This window comes from Mauremys reevesii, linkage group 18, assembly GCF_016161935.1.
Source record: "Mauremys reevesii isolate NIE-2019 linkage group 18, ASM1616193v1, whole genome shotgun sequence".
NCBI classification, from domain to species: domain Eukaryota; kingdom Metazoa; phylum Chordata; order Testudines; family Geoemydidae; genus Mauremys; species Mauremys reevesii.
In genome coordinates this window covers 16,342,383-16,360,501 of record NC_052640.1, presented here as the reverse complement: position 1 = coordinate 16,360,501, position 18,119 = coordinate 16,342,383, and the positions used below count along the sequence as shown (strand labels likewise).

The window sequence follows — 18,119 nt, the reverse complement described above, 5'->3', positions numbered from 1 at the left end:
TGAACGGTGGCCCCACCACTACACAGTGCAGCTCCCTAAACAGGAACCATAAGCTTGGAAGAAAGTGTTTTTATCTTTTATAAACACATCTGGTATAGCTGACCTACATAATTATTAGCTCCCCACCAAGATCTGCAGTAATTAAATATCTCATAACACTTTTCACAGAAGTTGGGGTGTTATCCTTGATGACACAGGCAAATGTTCTGCCTTCTTAAATTCCTCTTGCAATTTCAAATAGATAATTATACTTCACTTCCTGTTATAAATGGTTATGAAGTGTTGCTGTATGCTGCTTAACAGCTGCTGCATTCATCCCACAGGTTACAGCATTTCTGTGTCTGGTGAAGTGATCTCAACATGTAGGATCCGATTTTCCAGAGCTTTTCACCTTGGATCATCATTTATGCATGTATACAGTAGATGTAAATCATTTCCCTTTTGATTTGGCAGCATTTTACACGCAGGTGGTGCAAGTGTAAATTACTATCGAAGGCACAAAGCAGTGATGAATCAGGCCCATATGGCGCAAGTGCTTAGAAGTCTTTCAGGAAGAAAAGGTGATCTAGAACAACATGAAAAAGTTATTTGCGTAATACCGTGGCAGATTTCAAAAGACTATCTTTTCAACAGAATTCCATTGTCTTCTGAGCTTGTGGAAATTCTTCTGAAACAACAGTCTTTTGATGGATGTTCAGATACTATGATAATGAGCTCTATGTAACTGCCAACACAGGTAGAAGATTAATCTTCCATATCACTGAAAGTCCTTAATGCATCTATTCAGCAATGTAATGTAGTCCCATTTGAGGCCTACAAGCAAAGATTTTGAGTTGAAGCTTTTAAATGACATTATGGAAGTGAGACAAGGTGGGTGAGGTACTGTCTTTTATTGGACCAACTTCTGTTGGGTGAGAGAGAAGCTTTCGAGCCACACAGAGCCCGAAAGAAAGTTGTGTGGCTCGAAAGCTTGTCTCTCTCACCCAACCGAAGTTGGTTAATGAAACAAAGATAAAAAGATATTACCTCATCTACCTTGTCTCTCTAATATCCTGGGACCCACATGGTTACAACCACACTGCATACAATTCTGGGAGTACTGGCTGTCTACACTAAGGCAATTTCCCCAAATATTCTAACTGGTTTAAAAACCTGGTTCAGCTCAAACAGATTTAAAACGGTTTGAGGCATAATATAGACCACTTTTTGGTGACTTGAGCCATAAAAGTGGAAAAGTTCAATAATTTCAAAAAACAGCTCTAGCAGGAGTGGCGAATGAATATCTAGGACAGCGGAAATCCCGTTCTATAAATTTGCAAAATTATACATTTTTAGCTAAGAGGATAAACTTTTTAGCTAAGAGGATAAACTATCAAATTTCCCTTAATAAATAGGTAGCCAGTTTATTTACCAATGTTAACACTATAAAAGAATATATTTTCTATGATTGAATAGAATTCAATTAATTAATAAATAAAACTCTAGCATTGTTGTGCCACTCTGTGTATGTCAACATTAAACAGTGAAATGTTTTCTATGATTCGGACCACAACTAGTTAACTGTAGAGGCTAATTTCTAACTAACTCTACAAGCTGACTTTTTTCAATCAGCATTGTAATTGGCACATCTGCAGACAGGAAATCCTCAACACTACTAAGTTTCCCAGTCTATTATCTGAGACACCTGGTGTGGGTGTGTTGATACAGAGAAAATACAATTAATCATACCCCAACTGCCCATCAATTAACCAGCTTTAACTGTTAATGTGTTTGATTCTTAAAGGGTGGAGAGAAAAAGTGAACGCTGAGGAAACTTCAGTTGTTAGTTTCCAGAATATAAAACAAATTTAGTTATTCTAACGTTGCTTTCTAATACTTAGCTTTACTTTGAATCAAAGCAGTGAACTGGATTTACATTTCAACTGACCTGCAGTAGTATATTAGTCAGCTTTAGAGATTATGGTTAAGGTTAAAGACAGGTTTCTTTTATCAGCTCAATTTTAAAACAGCTCCCACTTCCAACTTTGCCAAATGTAATTCAATCCACCAGAAACTCACAGGTGTGACTATACACCAGGGTAGAATTTTACTGGAAAGTCTGAAGCCAATCAGATAAGATGTTTGGGAAACATACAGGTGTGAAAAATGAAATGATCTCAGTTCTTGAACATTTTTCTAAAGGTTTCAGGCTTGTCACAACTCTAAAACAGCATGAGCTTTTTGGTCTGCGCAAATACTTGTACCTTTGTTCAGTTATGGGAGAAGGGAATTAGTTATTAAAATAGCTTTTAATGGACCTTAAAGAACCCCATTACTCTCAGATGGAGAGCCACAATAGTGGCGCAACAAAGCAAAAGTTGATCAGGATTTATAACCTACATCCCTCTCTCTGCGTTATAGGAATACAAAAAAGTTAGTTTAACTCAGAAGAAAAGACAACAAGGATGGCACCTGTGGTTTATCGGACAGTCCACTGAGTGCTGTAAGGACATCCAGTTCCTATCAATGACCCACTTAGTAAGCTTAGGCAAATCACAATCTCTTTGGTTCTGATGAAGTGGGTTCTAGCCCATGAAAGCTTATGCCCAAATAAATGTTAGTCTCTAAGGTTCCACAAGGACTCCTTGTTGTTTTTGCTGATACAGACTAACACGGCTACCGCTCTGAAACCAACCATTATAATGCAATATCAAGAGAGGAAAGAGTATCATAGAAGTATTATAATTAGAATAATAATGAAATCATGGTAAAACAGATTTTTTTTTCCCACTGTCAGAGTTCTTGAGCAAATCTTATCTGGTCTGTTAAATGCAATCTGTTAGCCAGATTTCTCCCCGCTTCAGCTGATATATCCTGCCATAGATATGCATGGAGCTTTACAAAAATCGAAGACAATAGATCCCATACTCCAAAAAGAGTACAATCTAAATAAGGGACCACAGCAAGTGAAGGCAAATTGATAATGATAGTGATGGCAGAGTCATGGGAAGTGAGGCAGAAAAAATGTTTTCCATTCCATGTACTGGAAGCCTTATATTATACATTACTCAATACTTTGGACTCTACATGAATATGCTTGGTATTTTCTATAACATTTGATGCAACTGAAGTGGAAAACCTGTTTCATTTCATTCGTGATTATAAAGTTTTTGGTGACTAGTTTAATGGCTTGGAGGCTGCCATGCATTTCTGTATATAGGACTGATTCAGGAGTCGGCTCTCACGCCTCAGGCGAGCGCAGTTTAGGTGAGTGGAGGACAAACAGTTGAGCTCTTCACTGGGAGAGTCCGAGATACACGAATACCTCCAGCTACCAGATTTCCTGTGAGATGTTGGGGCTCTTAGAGAAGGCTGCTTCTCTCTCTCTCCTAACTGGATGCTGAGCACTGCAGTGGAGGACATGGAGTTTAGAGGCAGCTAGCAGAAACAGCAGCCCCCTTGCACATCAGAATAAAAGGAACTTTTGGACTGTAACTGAACAAGTCAAGCCTAGGAGAGTGAGAATCAATGGTCAGGTGCTAAGTCCTGTAGAGGGGCAGGCTGTTTGACACCACACAACACCAGGGGTGAGGGATTTCATTTCAAGAGTGGAAAGCATTTTTAAGAAGCAGTTATTTTTAAATGATCTAATTTACCTACTGCCCACATCACTGTGTCAAAGTCATCCATTTCTTCTTGGCCTGAGTCAGCATGTTTCCAGGTAACTTGCAGTTTGCCACTCTTCAACTTTTCAACTTTACTTGGGGTGCATTTCTTTAAAAATCTTGTACCACACGATTCCATGTAATCGGTTACTAAGAAGGACATTTGCTGTGAAGTAAAAAAACCTAAACATTTTTTTTTATTTAAAAACAAGCAACTTTTAAGTCTTCTCAAAAATCCACAACTCATTCGTGCTCATTAAAACCTAGTGAATACATCAACCACGTCAAGCATACTTTGTTATTTCAAACCTATGCAACCTTGCAGCTTCCTAAAAAAACCTGATCATTTTGATTTAAACAGCTGTCCCCTGAGGACCTCTCTCTTTGTTTTGGCTGGCCTTGCCTTAGAATATACCACCTCTAGCCTCATTCAAATTGCATAGGAAATAGAGAATGTAAAATATCAGCGTGTAAAAATACAATTACAATTTTTTTTCTACCATTAACAGAAAACCTAATGTTCATGCCTTGGGATTTCTCATGCTGTGCCAGAGAAATCCAGTGAACCTGACAGAACTTGGGGATTTCTCACATAACAGACAAACTGAGGTCCTGACAAACTACAGTGGCTGGATAAAGATTCACTATAATTTTAAGAATCAGTATATTTACACCCACTGCAAGTCACGTCTTACAACACAGGTCACACTTTGGCCTTAATTTTTAATTGTCCTGTTTTGCCAGATCTCACTGGTTTCACAGACACATTCTGACCACAGCCCAAACACTGGGCTGATCAGGAAGGTAAGTCTTTATATTTATCCATGGCAAGAGCTGGTTTTTCAACAAAGCATTGCATCAAATATTCCATAATCAATTAGCGATGTGGTACGCTGTGGTATAATTCCTTGTATATAATCAGCTTGGGGGCCTTGCTACATAATTTAACTCCAATGTGCTACATGCTGCAAGGGGCCTTAATAGTCACCAAGGGGACTGAAAGGGCTGGAATGCATGATCATTTTGCTATTAATCGAGGACCATCTCAAATAAGATGACAAAAATGCTAGAAAATTCCTTTTAATTTCAGTTTTGCCTTTTGATGTTTACATACCTGTGTTTTTTCATTACCCGCTACAGATCTTTTGATGCATCTTTGGCCCAGTATATTACCAGTTAGGTGGTAGACATGTCATCATCCTTACTGACATGAGTGTACACATACCAGTATGTGTCTTTTATATACAGGGGATGATTCCCAAACTCCAGTCTTGTTTATTATCTGTACCCTCTATTTTGTTTTGTAGGGCATCTATGACTACTATATCTCTTTAATAAAGCTGCTCTTAGACAGCATTGCTTCTGCAGAAGGTGACTAACATTATCCTACATACACCACTCCCCTCTGGGCAGGCAGCGAGGAAAAAACAAATGTCTCAAACTGGAGAACCACAGATGTGTGAGTGGACTGAATTATGATGCTGCTTACTTTCAGATAAAGAACAGTGTGTATGACAGCTCTGATGTCCTATTTACAAGCAACTATTTAAAATAGTCAGACTGGGATTTAAAAACTGTTCAGTGTTGTGTAGACAGCCAACATCATCTACCGCACTGAGCATGGCCAGTAAGTCCCAAGATGCAATCTTTATTCCATCAACAGACATATTGCATAGCCTTGTGATAGCCACTTAGCCTCTGTGTGTCAGCTTCTCCATCTATAAAAAGGGACTAAGTTATACTTACCTGCCTCTCAGAATGTTAAGCGGCTTCAAGTGTGTAGGTCACTTTTAAAAATGTAAAGCAAGGAGTGCTAGCTTGGTTGTTTTCCACATCATTTGATATATATCAAAAAGTTATAAAGAATCATTTAATTCAACTTAACATCGTCAGAATTTCAGGTTTACTGGTAGTCTGAAAATGGGTGACCTTTACATAACCCAACTAGCACAGAGCTTCCTGTGGCCACTACACCTATCATACGTCTCTGCAATAAACGTGAATCATTAAGGTATCCTGAAAAGCTTTACTACAAAAGGAAATGGTGGTTTTTCAGGAGACACCTTTGATAAATGCGTTTGAATCAACGCCACATCGCTGGCAAGCAGTGAACTGTCCCACTGACAGGTTTATTCAAAGATGTCATTGCTCTTGATTGTAGTGAGTCAGGTTGTACTTTATCATATGAGTTGTTTATTACTTATAAACAAGGATATTATCACAAAACCCCCCACACAGAAGAAATGCTCACTCTTGGCTTATATGTTAACATTTTATTTTCAAGCTAAGTTGTGGCTGGCAATACAGTAAAGAAAATGCCAATGTTATTTCTCTTCTGAAACCTGGTATATCAATATTACTTCATCAGTCTCTATCAGGCTCAACCTAGTTACAGTCTGACTACACCTATCTCCAGACCTGTTTTGACTCCACTCTTACTCGTGTTTAAACTATTATCCCGTGTGGTGTTTCTATCCACATAAAACAAAGTTCCACAGGGAAAGGATATTCTCTGTTTTGTAAAGGGCTCACACATTCATGGCACTCTATGAATACCCTAAGATTTTATGGATTTACAGGTGTAGACCTCATAGCAAGATGAGAATAAACCACAGAATATTAGCAGGTTTAGGCTATATTTTGTGCCTTGTTTCAAATTCTTGAGATGTAGCCATATTTTAAAATCATCTGCCCCATCCCATTTCCACAGAAATATGGAAAATATTATTTTTAAAAAGTTTATACTTATCAAACAAACCATAATATTTAACATGCAACGATTATGCACATCTACTATATACAACTGTTTACAAAAATCCAACTAATTACAGTGGGAATGACAGCTATAGCTAGTGTTGCATATTGGTTTCAATTCTAAGCCTCTGTTTTCAGATGATTAACTTTCCAAAGGCTTCACCCTTCCAGCTGCAATTTTTTAGGCTTGTTATCTGAATGAGAGAGAATTACTTGGAAAGTCTAAGCAAGACTGGTTCAGCCAGTACAAGAGTGGAAATTAAGCTAATTTTGGAGAGAGGGTCTTTGATGCTTTGAGCCATGGGACAACCAGAGCAAATCAAATTGGTCACTTTCCTCTTGCTTGAATTAAGCAGAAGAAAAAAAGAAGTACGGTCGAGTGAGCTGACTACAAGACTGAGTCAGGAACAACCAAGCTCTAATGTCAGTTCTGATCCAATTCCCTTTGTAGCCTTGGGCAAGTCACTAGGCCTCCCCTCCACACGTGCCCTTTTGTAAAACTGAGTTAAAATTTATAACACACCTACAAGGTAATATTTTGTGAAGGAAAGTGCTGCTATTTATAGAGAAAACAAAAACACCGCACACATCTCAAGAGATTGAAGCTATACTGATGGTTACCTGATCAAACCCTCGAAGTGGGATACTTCTAACCATGACCGTGGTATCCTGTCCAATGCCTGTGAGAAAACCGGCACACTCCAGGGACACATCTTTTGAATAATCAATTAAAGGAATATAGATTACATGATTTCAGATGAAAAACAACCAAAACAAGGATATTGCCACAACGAGACTTGGATTATTCTAATCAATGAAATATCCATGGCAATGATGTTGCTGTTGTATAAAAGAAAGAATAAAAGCAAACTAGTGTTCATATTACAGGAAACTCCATAAATATATGTTTGCAAGACCCTAAGAATGCACCATCATCTGATCTGAATTCTTGTGACTGTACTGCTCAAAATGCAATTAATGTAGTTTAATTGCTGATGCAGGTAAACAGTTTAAGAGTGGGGGAATTTAGACAATTGAGCCTTCACAGAAAAGACAAAATATGCCAATCGTAATCATAAATCGTTACAGCTTTTACAAAGGATACAGCTGGCTCCAACCACCAACCTGTTACGGAAAAAAATATAGCAGTGGAATGAGCTTGTGCATATTTTCACACAATTGATACAAAATTATTTTCTGGTGTGTAGTATGATTATAAGATTACAGGTTTGAGCTGTACATTTGACATTGTTAGATGGAAACAGTAAGAGTGTGGTTTTCAAATTCCAACATAAAGACAAACACACTAAAAAGTGTCAGATTTCATTCTGAACCTATTTTAGTAATGAAAAAAATAGATAGGTTTATAAAAAATGGAGTTGTTTTTATCTTGTGAAATAAAAGATCTAAAACACGTTCTGAAAAACAAAACAGATAAAAGCACACACATGCAAAGTGGGAGTAACGAGGGGTTAAAATGAATCATGACTAAACTCATTTATTGGGTTGCAAATTGCAGGTGAAAGCTGGCTGCTTGGAGCAAAACTGTTTTTTGCTTATGTTCCAACATAGATGTTGATGTTAAGTTAGACTGTAAGCTTTCGGGACAGGGACCATCACTTACTCTGTATTTGTACATAGTGCAGTGGGGTCCTGATCCATATTGGGGACTCTAGGTGCTATCACAATACAATTAATAAATAGACACACAAAATGGGATTGCAACAAAAGTAGAGGATCTGACACTCTTCTAGGCACGGATTTTGTAGACCTCTATCATATCCCCTTTTAGTAGTCTCTTTTCTAAGCTAAACAGCCCCAGTCTTTTTAATCTTTCCTCATACGGTAGTTGTTCCATATCCCTAATCATTTTTGTTGCCCTTCTCTGTACTTTTTCCAATTCTAGTATACCTTTTTTGAGATGGGGTGATGAGAACTGTCTGCAGTATTCAAAGTGTGGCCGTACCATGGATTTAGATAGGGCATTATGATATCTGCTGTCTTATGAACTATCATTTTCCTATTGGTTCCTACCATTCTGTTAGCTTTTTGACTGCCACTGCATGCTGAGCAAATGTTTTCAGAGAACTATCCAAAATTACTCCAAGAGCTCTTTCTTAACAGTTTATTTAGACCCCAGCATTACGTATGTTTTTCAATGTGCATTACCCTGAACTTATCAACATTCAATTTCAGCTGCCCTTTTGTTGCCTGGTCAGACAGTTTTGAGAGATCCCTTTGTAACTCTTTGCAGTTGACTTTGAACATAACTATCTTGAGTAATTTTATACTGTCTGCATTCTTTGCCACCTCACTGTTTACCTCTTTTCCCAGATTCTTTAAAACACATTCTTGAGGTTGGGGGAGAGAGGAGGGAGGGCTAGCTCAGTGGTTTGAGCATTGGCCTGCTAAACCTAGGGTTGTGAGTTAAATCCGTGAGGGGGGGGTCGTCTGGGGCAAAAATCAGTACTTGGTCCTGCTAGTGAAGGCAGGGGGCTGGACTCAATGACCTTTCGAGGGCCCTTCCAGTTCTAGGAGATAGGTATATCTCCAATTATATTATAGAAGATGCTGAACAGCACTGGTCCCAGTACAGCTACTTGGGGGACCCTGCTATTTACCTCTTTCCACTATAAAAACTGACTATTTATTCCTACCCTTTGTTTACTCTCTCTTAACCAATTACTGGATCCAGCAGAGAACCTTTCCTCACCTACTTTGCTTAAGAACCTTTGGTGAGGGATCTTGTCAAAGGCTTTCTGAAAGCCAATGGATTACCATCGTCCACATTTGTGGACACCCTCAAAGAATTATAAGAGACAGGTGAGGCACAATTTTCCTTCACAAAATCCATGTTGACTCTTCCCCAACAAATCATGTTCAGCTATGTGTTTGATAATTCTGTTCTTTACTATAGTTTCCACCCATTTGCCTGATACTGATGTTAGCCTTACTGGCCTGTTATTGGCCTGTTACTGGCCTGTTATAAAAATCAGTGTTACATTAGCCATCCTCCAGTCATTTGGTATAGAGGGTGATTTAGGTGGTTACATACCTCAGTTAATGTTCTGCAATTTCATATTTGAGTTCCTTCAGAATTCTTGGGTGAATATTATCTGGTCCTGGAGAGTTATTACTGTTCAATTTATCTATTTGTTCCAAAATCTCCTCTACTGACATCTCAATCTAGGACAGTTTCTCAGATTTGTCACCTAAAAGAATGGCTCAGGTGTGGGACTCTCCCACATATCATCTACAGTAAAGACCGATGTAAAGAATTCATTTAGCTCCTCCGTAATGACCTCGTCTTACTTGAGTGCTCCATTAGCAGCTCGATTGTCCAGTGGCCCGGACGATTGTTTGGCAGGCTTCCTGCTTGTGATGTACTTACTTTTTTTCCCCCCCGTTTGTGTGTCTTTTGCTAGTTGCTCTTCAACTTCATTCTTGGCCTGACTTACTAAACTTTTACACTTGACTTGCCAGAGTTTTTATTCCTTTTTATTTCCCTCAGCTTTGACTTCCAATTTTTAAAAAATGTCTGTTTGCCTTTAACTGCCTCTTTTACTCTGTTGTTTAACCACAGTGGCATTTTTTTGGTCCTCTTACTTTTTTTTTTTTTAATTTGGGGTATACATATAGTTTGAGCCTCTATTATGTTGTTTTTAAAAAGTTTCCATGAAGTTTGCAGGCATTTCACTCTTGTGACCATCCCTTTTAATTTCTGTTTAACTAGCCTTCTCATTTTTGTGTAGTTCCCCTTTTTGAAATTAAATGCTACTGTGGTGCATGTCTCTGGTATTTTCCCCCCTGCAAGGATGGTCTAACACACAGAGGTCTATACAATCATGAATGGTGTGGAGAACATGAATAAGGAAGTATTGTTTACCCCTTCACATAACACAAGAACCAGGGGTCACCCAATTAAATTAATAGGCACCAGGTTTAATACAAACATAAGGAAGTACTTCTTCACATAATGCACAGTCAACCTTTGGAACTTGTTTCCAGGGGATGATGTTAAGGCCAAAATTATAACCGGATTCAAAAAAGAAACAGATAAGTTCATGGAAGATAGATCCAGCAAAGGCTATTAGCCAAGATGGCCAGGGATGCATCCACACTCTAGGTATCCCTGTTTTTGCAAATGCCTGTAACAGCACCTCATTCAGTGCAGCCCTAATCCTGACAGAGAGATACTAGCAACAGAGGAGCTGTGTCAAGGACACAGATTCCTTGCTCCATTGACAATGTTCAATGGGGAACATTTGGTACTGTACTTCGAACCCAGAATTCACAAATGCGGCCGGAAGAGCACTAGGGTTTTCCATCTTCAGGGAAGATTCCCACCACCAATTTAGAGGTTAATAGTCCCCAGCCTAGAACAGCTATTTCATGCCTCACAGCAACCACAGACTGAAAAAAAGAAAAGAAAATCTTGTCTGTTTGACAAGCATGCTAAATCCTTTACTTAGAACTCAGTATTTCATCCTCCTTCAATGAAGAAGGTACTGTTTAAGGATTGTTTGTAGAGCACATATCTCTGAAAGAAGTCACTCTGCTACCTGTGATGTCCCTGGTCTTGAACCCTACCCTGGGAGTCCCTGGCCTCCACCCAATGGCTACTGAAACTAGGTGGGCTAGGACTAGAACTATCACCCCAGCCAGGCCCCCATCCACAGAAGCTCTGATTGGAGGATCGCCCACTCCACCAATTGGTCTAGCTACACTCTCTAAGCCAGGAGGAGGAGCAGGAAGTTTGTCCGAGCACTAAGATAGTTTCCTGTTATGGCTGCACTGGACCTTGCACCCAGTCTCATTCCTGCTCTGCTCCTGACTCCTCCCTTACCTGCACCTTAGCTCCTGTTCTGACCTTGCTTCTGCTCCATTCTTGATCATTGCCTTCTCCTCCCCTCCACTCATCAGTGACCAGTCCCGGCTCTGACCCCAGCCTCTGCCTTCTGATCCTGATCCTTAGCTCTGGCATTTGGCATCTGACCTCAGCTTCGATTCCTGATTCTGACTCTGGCTTATCCCCTGGCTGTAATAACTGGCAGTTGACTCTGATGCAGATCCATGCCTTCATTCCCCACCTGGACTGCTGTTCTGCCCACTAGACCTGACTCCTGCTCTAACTACTAGGCGAGACTGCTACATCCTGGTCCATAAGAGCACCTTGACAGTAGAAAACTGATAAATAGTGTAACTGTATTTGGATTTAAGAAATAAAGTAACATAAATCCTCTCAAATAAAATTGAAAAAACCCTGCTCAACATCAGTCAAATATTGTACAGTAAATGACAAATCCTAGACAGGGAAAATTTAGTTGTGGGTGGCCTAGTGAAATTAGCTCTTTGGGGTTTTTTTTGGAAGAGGCAAGGTGATGCTAGAATGGATAATTCTAATGACAGAGCTAATCCCTACAAGTACTAATAATATAATTACATTTTTAAAAAATGGCTACTCTAAGAATAACTTTCTGGGTGCCCTGCAGAAGCAACCAACTCATGTTCACCAACATCATGAGAGCTGGGTGACAGGAATGTGCCTGGAGTTATCATCTGAAGCAACGCTGATAAATCTTGTGAAGACAGTTGAAGCTTGCAACTGTCCAGTTAATGTAAAGTATTACTTAACTTCTATAATAGATGGGCTCAGGGGATCAGACCAAGATTTGGTTAACTAAAAAAATCTGAAAAGGATTGACTATCCAGTCCAGGAGACTTGCAAAGTATTAGGCTTCTTTTAGTCTCCCATGTAGTACATTAATAAGCACTTCTGCACCCCTAGCAACAAGCTTAATAAACTGTCGATGAGAAAATGACTGACACTCTTAAATCTCCCTTGAAAACCTGCATTAGTTACAGAATCTGGAATTTAAAATTCAGGCCATTATTCTAACACAAACAAAAAATGTAGAATAGCAGAAGTCATACCAGGGGCAAGGGGTTACCTTAATTTGAATGCTAAGAACCTATTTCCATGCAAAATGCAGACAGGACAAAAAGGCAGCACTGACTGAGCTTATAAATATTATTCAAAAGCTCTTTAAGGAGCTCATGTTTATTGAATTAGTGATTTTTATTTTTAAGAAAACAGTTAATATAATATAACTGTATTGTACCACTGATTCTATAGGAGCTATTAGCTCTTTTTTATTGTTTAGCTATTGTTAAAATTTTAGATTTATATATATTTTGGCTTTTACCACATTATTTTTAGGTAACACTCAAATATGTAGTCTGTCTGTCTCTGAAGACTATATATCAGGATTTTCTGGCTTTAGCTTATTACAAAGAGTTTGGATAATCATGGATTTACGCACACTGCCATCTATTAAACCACATCCCTTTTAGAACCTGGGAGTGAAATCTGGTACTATACTCTGTTGTTGTTTTTATACTCTTAAATCCCATTGTTTGGCAATAAATTCAACCAACTCCTATAATTTAACAAAAACTATATTTAAAGCATGAAAGTTCACTAATTAAGGAAATTCCCCATTAAGGATCAAAATACCTAGATAGGTATTATATGGGATTCAATAAGGAGGCATTCAGGTAGTCCCCATTTTTTACATTGATCTTTGGCTGTACATCCAGGCTTTTAAAAGAAATTTAATGGTATCTGAAGCAGGGGTCAGAGGTATTTTTAACATCTGGTTTGGCTTTTTTAACACCCACCCACCTTTTCTTCTTTCTGTTTCTAGAAAGGTAAGGCTTTTAGAACGTAAGGAGCAATGCCACCACAGAGATGGCAGAAGGAGGCAACAGCTGCCTAATCCATTGAATAGAGGTATTCTTCCACCAGTGGTTTTCCTCAATTAACTCTAAAGCTTCAAGTGCCAACAGAATGCTCCCTTGCTGCAAACTGTACAGACGCAACATTTAAAGAGACGGGATCATAAGAGGGCCAATACATTTCCCAGATCAACCTGCAATAAAAACATCTGTATTGTTTTTTTCTTTTGTGTTTTGCCTAACTGTTGGTTTAAGCAGAATTTCCCAGGATGGTGCTTGATGCAGCACATTTGACATGGACATAAGATATTGTATTTCGCCTTAATAGTAAAGATACGTGTAATATAAAATGCTAGATGTAGATATACATTTTTGCATAAAAAGGTATAACTGGTTTTAAAATACTTTGAAAACTGGCAGAGCCATTAGCCCTCATGAAAACGTACTGGTTTGAACGTTTCAAAACACTAATACAAGAAACCCTTTAAAAAATAAAAAAACCCGAATACACATTGCCATTAAAAACAATTAAACTTTAGTGAGACCATGTGGTCCAGTGGAGAGGGCATCAAAGTGAGGGTCAAGGAATCTGGGGCTCTGCCACTGACTTGCTACATGGCCCTGGGCAAGTCCCATCCCTATTCTCTGAGGCCATGAGGGAAACTCAGGTTTGATAGGTGCAACTCCCTCCACTTCAGGGTTTTTATTATGGCATGAGCAAGGGGGATGCAGAACTGGCAAGGGAAAGTACGTCTGATGACGCCCAGGAGCCACATCTCAGGCTAATTAAAGGGCACTATCACCTGGCGAGTGGAGCTAGAGCACAAGGTGTGCGAGAAAGATGGAAGCTCCGAAATGGTCCTGAAGAACATCTACCTAATCCCCACTACAATTTAAACAGCAGTAAGAGGTTGGGGGAACAGGTGGCGCTAAAAGGGAAACTCAAAGTGGTTCATGTCAAAGTTCAGTAAATAATTTATCACTCTCAGAGATAAATTTGCCCAATGCTAGGGCACCTGGATTTATCTCTGAATGGAAGGTGCACCTTCCTCCTCTAGCACACAATGGGCCAACATTGCCTACAGCAATTGCAAACGCTGAAAAACACAACACAGTCTCTATAAGGAAATATTCACAAGGAGTAGAACAAGGACTTGCGCATACATTTGCTCCCTTCTTTTATTAGATGAGAAGTAGATGCAAGTCAGTGGCCATATATAACATCAGCAGTTAATCTGATTTACAGCCCCTCCTACAAACCAACAGGCTCCTTGACATCTTCAGCGTCAAAAAGGCAGGATTAAAAGCCAGAACACAGCCCCTTCACACCTGCCAAGTCTCTCTCATTTGGAGGAAGACTCCTTCAGGTTGGATTGATTTTATGGCAGTCTTTCAGTTCTCACTATTGGTGTGAAGGATTTTATTGTGTGTATATATCAGGGGATTTTTAAGACTCTTAGGTTGGTTGGTTGCTGGTCTGGTCTGGTCGTTTTTAAGTCTCCCTTAGAAAAATAATTGAAGATTGACAGCCCTGTAATTTATATGTTGCTAAATACAAGAGATATGTAAAAATAGCAGAATAATTAGAACCCAGATCAGAATGCAAACAAAAGGCGTTAAACTGAACCTTGGGAATATTTATAAGGGAAATAAATTGGACAGAAAAAACCCTTCTGAATGTGAACAGCTCCCTCCTTCATCAGTTTCACCACAGGCTGATAAAGTACAGAAATGCTACTGTAGCCCCTCAAGGCTTATTTTGACTAAAGCTTAGGAATGCAACATATAAACACTAGACTCCCACATTACACTGTTACAACTTGCATTAACAGCGACTGGACAAAAGCCACATTTTCATAGAAACATCTTACAGGGATAAATCTTGTGTTTAGTTTTTTAAAAAAAAACAATTTCCTCACATAAATCATGCTCTCCCAATTCAAGAGGTGACTGATATACTGCAAACAACTGCAGATTTAGTTTCCTTTTAAACTGTACTGAAGGGTTCTGTTTATCTGTTGATGTTTAACTGAAGACACACTGCATTTCTTTATTCAAAGTAGCCAGAACTGTGAATGGCACCTACATTTTGTTTCAAAATAGCAATTTCAGGTTTCTCAGGTGATAGAGATCTATTTAGTTCCTGAAATCAGCTCACTAGAGAAAGTTAAAAATATAAACATCTTTATTTGACTAGAGCACTGGCAATCACTTACTTCCTATCGTTATTTGTACTGTGGAGTCCCAGGCACAAATCAAGACCCCACTGTGCCAGATGCTATACAAACAGAGAATAAAAAGACAGTGCCTGGCCCAAAGAGCTTACAATTTAGTAGAGCAGAAACCTCTGCTACTAGTTATTTCACCTACACACAGAACTTCACCATAAAGCGTTTACTGTAACTGCCACATTGTTGTGCATTGAAATTTTGGGGTTTTCTTTATGAACACATTTTTATTATTTTCACTAATTAGTTTGCAATGTATAGATGAGCTTTGTCTAACTTCATTTTGTATTAAGTTACATATATCAAACTAGTATTTCTAGTCTGAAGTAGCCAAAAAGAGCAGATTAAGAGAATGATAAACATGACGACATCACATTCTATGTTCTTTGATTTGCTGTCAAAGTAGCAGTACCAGTTAAGAGTAAACACTAGCAAAAAGAAACTGGACTGTGTTTCACCAACTTATTTCAAACATACACAAAAGAGTCACAGCAAAGAATAACAATACGGTATTAAATTCTAAGCACTTGCTGCCCTCTTGTGGCTTCTCTTTATACCTGCTATAATTAAAAAAAAAAAAAAGCTACACTGCTACCTCGATATAACGCCACCCGATATAACAGGAATTTGGATATAACGCGGTAAAGTAGTGCTCTGGGGGAGGGGGAAGAGGGGGCAAGGCTGCACACTCCGGTGGATCAAAGCAAGTTCAATATAACACTGTTTCACCTATAACACAGTAAGATTTTTTGGCTCCCAAGGACAGCATTATATTGAGGTAGAGGTGTATCTTCATCTAGGACAGGGGTAGGCAACCTATGGCATGCGTGCCGAAGGCGGTACACGAGGGGATTTTCAGTGGCAATCACACTGCCTGGGTCCTGACCACTGGTCCAGGGGGCTCTGCATTTTAATTTAATTTTAAATGAAGCTTCTTAAACATTTTAAAAACCTTATTTACTTTACATACAACAATAGTTAAGTTATATATTATAGACTTATAGAAAGAGACCTTCTAAAAATGTTAGAATGTATTATTGGCTTGCGAAACCTTAAATTAGAGTGAATATATGAAGACCTGGCACACCCCTTCTGAAAGGTTGCCGAGGGATAGCTCAGTGGTTTGAGCATTGGCCTGCTAAACCCAGGGTTGAGAGTTCAATCCTTGAGGGGGCCATGTAGGGATCTGGGGCAAAAATCTATCTGGGGATCTATCCTGCTTTGAGCAGGGGGTTGGACTAGATAACCTCCTGAAGTCCCTTCCAACCCTGATATTCTGTGAAATAGAATTCTAAAGACCCCAATCTATGATGCTGAAAATTCAATTTGCTTTTCAAAGGTGTTTCTTGTGCAAAACATTCCTGTGGTAGGCACAGAAATAAAGCCACAAAATACCTTTACAAAAATAGGTATAGCAGTATTCAGGAAAAAAAATTCAGAGGTGAAACAGAATGATAGTAAAAGCAGTAATTTCGACCATTATTTTGCCTTATTGGAGCAAGGTAAGAATGCAAGGAACAGCGTATATTAAAGTCTTACGTTTTTCCAGGAGATTCTTTCAACCAGAATATATCATCACTTGTAATTCCATATTCCAATGCACCTGCAATCTATGAATAAAATGTATAGATAATTTTGGAGCTGACAGAACACATTAAAGAAATAAATCAAAATTGAACTTGAGCATTAAAAGACACTATACTGTTTCCATTAGCTCAATTTCTGATTTTCTGCAAAATAAAACCCACAAAGCTAAAGAACTACTTAGAGGTGCTAATAAAAATTTTAGAATTTTACTACATTTGTACATGCCCAGTGGTTTAAAAAGAACCCAATAGACCCATCATATACTGAACATCCCTAAAATTCCCATTGCTTCTGTGTGGAATCAACCCTATGTTTTCCATTGCGTGCGGTAATTTTTTAGAATGTTTAGGCTCCGATCTATAATATTGGTCACTCACAGAATTGCCAATGTTATCTATAGAAAGGTAGCTGCAGTCAGCTCTTGTACTTTCCTACATTTACTAGTGGAACAGTGGTTAACATAGATTGAAACAGAAGGGGGAACTCTCATCACAGCAGCCAAGAAGTGGAGTGCGTGCTGCTTACCCAAACCAAGCACAAGAGGGGACGTTTTCTTCTTCTTTTGTCAAAGGAGTGGGAGCTGTGGTGTGCCTCTCCCCCCATTTACTTTAACACATGTGCAGGGAAAACCGCTGAATGCTTCAAAGAGTAATATTGAAGAATAATTTATCTAAGGCAATCAGCAAGTTTTTAGGTGTGATCCAGAAGCTGAAGTTCTATCCAAATCAGGACTGTGAAGCCGGGACTCTGAATTTTTCTGTTCTAGTCTATGTAGGTTTTTATACCATGCTCAACAACACAGTATGAGTACCTTCCTGTAGTGCATTAAGCCACATGACTATACACCTGTCAAGTGTTTGTTCTCTCATCCTCTCCCCAGAGGAAGAAGCATGTGCAATGGAGTTTATGGTTTTGGTAATGTGGTGCTTTTTTTGTTTTTAAATATAAATATATTGATTGCTCTGTGTTTATGTTAGAGAAGACAAGGTTGAAGAAACGTGCCCTGCACTTGGAGCAGAAGGTGGTGAGGTCTGTGATTGCCCTAGTTCCTGGGGGAGTTCATATCACAGTCTTGGACCACCCCTGGAGAGAGTTCTGTCTCCCACACAGACAAGCTTTACTGGTTTTGTGGAGAGTCCCATTGTGCCAGAGGAGCATAGTTGCTGAT

The 18,119-nt window shown here is 39.0% G+C and overlaps 1 protein-coding gene across 4 annotated transcripts in view; it reads right to left on the bottom strand.

Annotated features, from left to right (window-relative positions):
* TXNRD2 (thioredoxin reductase 2) overlaps positions 1–18,119 on the bottom strand; it is a 50,781-nt gene that overhangs the window by 23,871 nt on the left and 8,791 nt on the right. For all 4 annotated transcript variants that reach the window (XR_005589752.1, XM_039505912.1, XM_039505914.1 and 1 more), the window contains 4 exons: positions 16,904–16,974; positions 7,504–7,523; positions 7,020–7,111; positions 3,636–3,810 (listed from right to left, as the gene is read on the bottom strand). Coding sequence is in view for 3 of the 4 variants with exons in the window: in XM_039505912.1 (XP_039361846.1) it covers positions 3,636–3,810; positions 7,020–7,111; positions 7,504–7,523; positions 16,904–16,974 (358 nt within the window). In the remaining variant the exon portion in view is untranslated. The remainder of the gene's footprint in view (positions 1–3,635; positions 3,811–7,019; positions 7,112–7,503; positions 7,524–16,903; positions 16,975–18,119) is intronic.